The 6,090-nt window shown below is 44.5% G+C and overlaps 1 protein-coding gene across 1 annotated transcript; it reads right to left on the bottom strand.

Annotated features, from left to right (window-relative positions):
• Positions 1 to 402: 402 nt before the first annotated feature.
• LOC117727466 (alpha-1,6-mannosyl-glycoprotein 2-beta-N-acetylglucosaminyltransferase) lies at positions 403 to 3,790 on the bottom strand. The gene is made up of 2 exons (XM_034527798.1): positions 3,688 to 3,790; positions 403 to 3,590 (listed from the first exon to the last, which is right to left on the bottom strand). The coding sequence occupies exon 2, from the start codon at positions 3,366 to 3,368 to the stop codon at positions 2,106 to 2,108; it is 1,263 nt and encodes a 420-aa protein (XP_034383689.1). The 5' UTR covers positions 3,369 to 3,590; positions 3,688 to 3,790; the 3' UTR covers positions 403 to 2,105.
• Between the last annotated feature and the right edge of the window lie 2,300 nt (positions 3,791 to 6,090).

Raw genomic sequence — 6,090 nt, forward strand, 5'->3', positions numbered from 1 at the left:
CGCTATTTGACGGGTCCTGTAATTCCCTCATTAGTACCTCCACAGTTTCATGGTAATAACTCATTATTAATTATTATGGGTAATTCTCAAGAGTTGTGAATTTTGGTTTGTTGTGTTCATATGTAGCTGTTGACTTTTAGAATGATTTCCTTGACTGAACAGCTCAAATGAAGGATAACTAAAGAACCTGACAGATCCAGAGTCTCTGCTTGATGGCCTAAACCCTCAACATTGACAATGGAATTAACTGGAAATCAATGGAATTAACTGCGAATAAAATAAAAGTGAAGTTCACAGGAAATCTCTATCGGAAGGTGTAACAAGTTAATATCGACAACATTTGTAAATATGGGAACTGTTAAAAAAAAAAAGTGTCACTTTTTTTTTATCCACAATGAGACAAACGATAAAAATGCTGCCTTTATTTCCGCCCCCATTTGGCAAACATTACGTGAAGAACAAACAGATATTTCAAGTGATTATCAGAAAGAAAAGGCAATATGCTAGAAAAAGAAAAAAAAGAAGTTGGTCTCGTTCTCAACCAACTACAGAATCATAAAACACACACACACACACAACTTGGTGTATCGGGCTAATTTTTGCAGCGTTATACAAGAATTAATTGTGATTTTCAACATATAATAGAAGATCTATTTATTTCATCGTCACATTCACTTCATATTTCTTAAACAGGAATCTCCATAAAAGGCACCCCGAGGTGAACCGATATCAGATTAAACCAATTTTCTGATCGCATCTTTCCTAAGTGATGCAATAATTTATCCTAATTAGACTTTGAAGATGTTTGTGAAATTAACATTCACATTCCATTATGTCCACCTCTCACAATAAAGATGCTAACTACAAGTCCCCAACACTGATACATGCATATGTTATCAGTGCACCTTTAACAATATAACTATTTTAAACCAAGGAGGCACAAAGTAAAAAAGGCACTTTTGGTCAGATTTAAGGCAATAATGGCATCAATATACTTGTGTTCATTTTCTCATTTTTACACTGTAAAGAGGCAACTTTATCACATTTTCTTCAGTTTCACCAACTATTGAATGATTGCACAAAAAAAAATAAAAAAATCCCCAAATAATATTCTAACGAAAGAAGGTGCAAATACAGAAATGCGGAATCACAGATGACCCTCGAGACTCCAAAGGGTCACTTTTCACTTATCAGAAAACAAATATAGCGAGTCCCAATCAAAAGGAGAGGAAGAAGAAAAAAAAAGAAAGAAAAATCAATATCAAGCCAGCCCTCTTCGTCGTAATCCAGGGGTCGATACAGGTGGGGAGTAGCAGACTGGATAAGTAAGTGGTGTCAGCTGACCTCGCCTCAACAGGAAACAACCCTGGTTATGGTGAAGGTTACATTCAGTAACACAAATCCCATTATGTGCAGGAAACAATACAAGTCAACGGTCTACCCCAGAGAGACAGCGTAAACTACAAGTTCCCCCCTCATGTCATACATGTGTTAAATTCTGAAGTCTGTACAGTGCATGTGCCCTTTTGTTGTTGCACTTAAAATCGTACCATAAAAAGCACACGTAAAATGCATTGCAGTTCATAAAATCAATGCAAGTCATTCACACACTAACACATCGATCTTCTCGTAAACAAACATCCTGTGTGCAATGTTCCCAGTAAATCAATTAATATCCCAAAAAATGAAAATGTCCACACGTTTGTGCACATTCTGATATAGTTGACTCTTATTTCCCATCACTGTGCCATACATCTAATCTAATGTTTTGGCTCGTAAGACACCCAGAGATAAACAGAGCAGGTGGCATGAGATTGAACGACGTGACAGAGCTTGCATTATGGACCCACATTTGAAGGGAGTCTTTGGCAACTGTGTAACTTTGGTGATTCAAAATAAAAAACTTTAAAACAAATTAAATCTGAAGTCTAGCTATGTCTATGCAGCCCTTTTAGATTTGGTGTGTGTGTGTGTGTGTGTGTGTGTGTGGGGGGGGGGGTCCTAGTTCTTGGAAGACCTCCCACCCAATCCTCTGAAACCCCTGAATGTTACCTAGGAGTGGCACATCCGTGGAATACCAAGGACACTTTGGTAAAAGTCATAGCTCAAAGACGTTTGGCGTAGTTCTTGCATAGAATGTGGTCTCGAACGTCCCCCCACCCTCCGTTCTTCATGTGCGCCTTGTGCTCCGCCACTTCCGCGCTGCTGAGCACCAGAGATGGAGGGAAGAGTCCGTCCTTGGCCGCGATGAGGCCCTCCTCCGCCTTCTGCGAGGCCCACTCCGGCCTGCAGTTTTCCTTCTGGTGGAGGCCGCAGTCCCCCGTATGGAGGACCCTGGAGCCCTTCGCCACCAGCACCTTGATGGGCTTCGATATGCAGGTTCCGGAGAGGTGCTGCAGGGTCCAGTCCCAGTTGTAGTCGTCGTAGGTGCAGTACTCGTTGTTGCAGCCCATCAGCTTGTAGTACACCTCCCGAGAGATGGCCATGCCAATGTTATGTTTCGTGGACATCCACCCGGTTGTCATCACCTTATTGGACAGTGTGGTAAAATCAGCCAGGCCGTTGTGGTTTCCCAACGCCAGCATGTCGCAATCCGGGCAGCTGCTCCTCCTGAACTCTATCATTGATTTATAGTAATGGAAGAAGTCCGGCAAGATGTAGTTGTCCTCCTCCAGGAAGATCAAAAAGCCGCTGTAGCCCTGCATCACCTGCACCCGCTCCCACACAAAGTGCAGCTTCCACCACCAGTGGTGTTTGGTCTGAGTGATGAAGGCCTCCCTGTAGTGGCCGTAGGAGTCCGGGTGGGCTGCGTTGAGGCATCCTGTTTTCAAAGCGTTGTCCTTGGATGTGTCCCGGGGGCAGTCCCGTGGGTCCTTCCCAGGAAACCCGCCAGGATACAGCTGGGTGCTGAAGGGGAAATAAATCTGCAGCACTTTGCAGAAAGTTATCTCTTGCACAATGGTGTTTATTTCCTCTGAAAAATAGTCATGGCTGAAGATCAGGAGGAAGCCGTGGACCTCAGCGGCTTTCTCCAGTGACCTGATGAGCAGCCGGAGGTATTCGGGCCTGTTGTGGACCTGCACAACCAGCACCAGTCCAGGCTCCCCTGGGAACGCGTCCGCGTTGCGCACGCACTGCTTGTAATTGGCGTTGTAAACAGACTTCGTCAACTCCGGGAGCGAACTGAAGTCGAAGTTCGCCGCGTCGCCGCAATGCACGATCCGACCAGTCACACCGACGTCGGTATTGGGGACGCTCGCGTCAATGTCGGGAACTAATAACACGCGCGTGGTCACCAGGAGAGTCACGACTACAACGGAAACACCCAGCAGCGCGAGCAGGTTCCGTCGGAGCAGCCGAAACCTCATTTTCTCTCCGTGAAACGAGCTTTTGGAAGAGGACAGAAACGGCTTTCATTCGCCTCGTCTCGCGCGCGCCCTCATTGTAAACTGCGTTCCTCGTGCGGCGAAGCTCCCAAACTCCGGTTCCAACAGCCCGACGTCAACGCGGTGTTCGGCTGCTTCTCCCCACCTGGAACCCGCGCCGTGCCATCTGCCAAAGCAGTCGCTGCAGCCGCTTGTTTTTGCCACCTGTTGGAGAGAGAGAGAGAAGAGTCGAACAAAGCGAACACACATTAAATTAAAGATACGTTAAAAACCGGAAGCTCCGCCGCTTCATGTGACTCACCCAGACGAGGAGCTGAGTGTCAACACGCTCCTCTACCAGGAAGAGGATGACGGGATGTGACACATCTTGGTTACAACTTAATGACTGCTGACGTGTACAACCAACGGGGCGGGGGCGGGGCGCCCGCTCGACCAATCACTGCCCTACCTCCGGTGGTGTAACACGAGAAGGACAGGAGGGGAATACACGAACTATCGTTAACTTTATTCCAAAAACACTGGAACAATGCTTCTCTTGTTAATCTCACACCATATGGAAGGAGTTGAGTGTGTGTAGAGGCCCACTGGTGTCCACTGGCCCATCTGCACTGCTGCTCTAAACAATGGGTTGCAATATAACATAAAAATAAGAATGAAATATAAAAAGAGAAGTACCGCTCCCTACATTCTAGCTTTTAGGTTACCTGTTCAGGTTTCACTGGTTTAATCTGTCTTCTAGACATCTCACCCAAACACGTAACAAAAAGGCGTGGGGGGGCATAATGCCTAAAACTAGACTGGAAAACCTGATATGCCTTCTCCCCAGGAGGTGTGGTGGTGTCCTATGCTGGCACAGGCCTAAACACACTTATTATAAGTCACTTTGGATGAAAGCGTCAGCTAAATGAAGCGTAATGTAAAACAGGACACGGGTGCATTATCGAGTGCTACAGACAGACCACATTTTATTGTTTGTGTACACTGCAAAGAGCTGTTTCTATTCTGACAGGTCATGTGTTCCAAAAGTAACCGATTACTAATGAAACCAAAATAAAGAGTGTGGCATTGTTCCACTGGGCTGTGCCGCTTCAAGTGTTTGTCTTTCATATAAACTACAAATAGATTTTAAATAATAAATGTTGTTAAAATTGCTGACATCATGAGCTCAAACTGAGGCCTCCCTGCAAAGCAGGTAACATAAAAAACATGTTTAACAAAAAATGGAAAATGTCTTCTGAAGGGGCAACCCAAAACAAGTGAGTAAATGTGTGCAGATTCCCTGTTGCACACTTTGGATTACTATTCTAGCACGGCTCAAGGCTAAAGGCTAAAGGCTCAAGGCTAAAGGCTAAAGGCTCAAGGCTCAAGGCTCAAGGCTCAACGCTAAAGGCTCAAGGCTCAAGGCTCAAGGCTAAAGGCTCAAGGCTAAAGGCTCAAGAATCAAGGCTCAAGGCTAAAGGCTCAAGGCTCAATGCTAAAGGCTCAAGGCTAAAGGATCAAGGCTCAAGGCTAAAGGCTCCAAGCTAAAGGCTAAAGGCTCAAGGCTAAAGGCTCAAGGCTTAAGGCTAAAGGCTCAAGGCTAAAGGCTAAAGGATCAAGGCTCAAGGCTAAAGGCTCAAGGCTCAAGGCTCAAGGATCAAGGCTCAAGGCTAAAGGCTCAAAGCTAAAAGCTCGAGGCTAAAGGCTCGAGGCTAAAGGCTCAAGGCTAAAGGCTCAAGGCTAAAGGCTCAAGGCTAAAGGCTAAAGGCGAAAGGCTAAAGGCGAAAGGCTCAAGGCTAAGGGCTCAAGGCTAAAGGCAATCTGGGAAGTGTAGTTTCAGTTTGGTGAAAGTGTGTGTGTGTGTGTGTGTGTGTGTGAGTGTGTGTGTGTGCATGTGTGTGTGTGTGTGTGTGTGCGTGTGTGTGTGTGTGTGTGTGTGAGAGAGAGAGAGAAGCTATTTAGATTTCTGTCATTTGGGTTTTATTGCTCAACAATAGAGACGCCTAACATTTAATTAAATATCACCGTGCAGGATAATACTGCATTTCTTTGTCTATGAATGACTTTTTGGCAAACATATACACTTATTCGCCATCGTACCAAACGTTGTTGCCATCATCAAATGTTCAAGCCCAGTTTGTAGCAAAGGAAAGGGTTCCTTCTTCATTATTGTTCCACACACACGTTTTGAACAAAGCAACCACAACAATGATAAAGTAATGCCAACAAAGCCAATACACAAGGACCACATTCCTTTGTTATTGTATATATATTACATGTCGTAATAAAAAAATACAATGTATCCCATGAAAAGTAATGCTAATAATAGGAGACAATGATGATAAAACTCTTTAAAAGTTCCATCTTCCTGATACCAAGACTGCAAAGAGGAATAAGCTTCTTCTCTGGGGACTTGTTCCTTTTCCGATGCGATGGTCCGGGGCCAGAGGATGTGGTACGCTGGGATTGAATCTCATTATATTTTACTATTTGACTGTGTCATTGATAGAAGACTAACATGTTACATCAAAGCTTTTGTGCAAAAGTCGCCAAATCTTTTTTAATTTTTACAGGTTTTATAACAGACGACGAGATCCTCTCAGCTGTCCATCATCAGACTGTGGAGAGATAACCCCTCATTTATATCTTCACTAAATTGTCAAAGGAATTATTAGTATCAGATCTTGGTTGCAGGCAAACTTTGTGATATTCACTTATCACACAG

The sequence above is a fragment of the Cyclopterus lumpus genome, chromosome 24 (genome assembly GCF_009769545.1).
Source record: "Cyclopterus lumpus isolate fCycLum1 chromosome 24, fCycLum1.pri, whole genome shotgun sequence".
Lineage (NCBI taxonomy): Eukaryota > Metazoa > Chordata > Actinopteri > Perciformes > Cyclopteridae > Cyclopterus > Cyclopterus lumpus.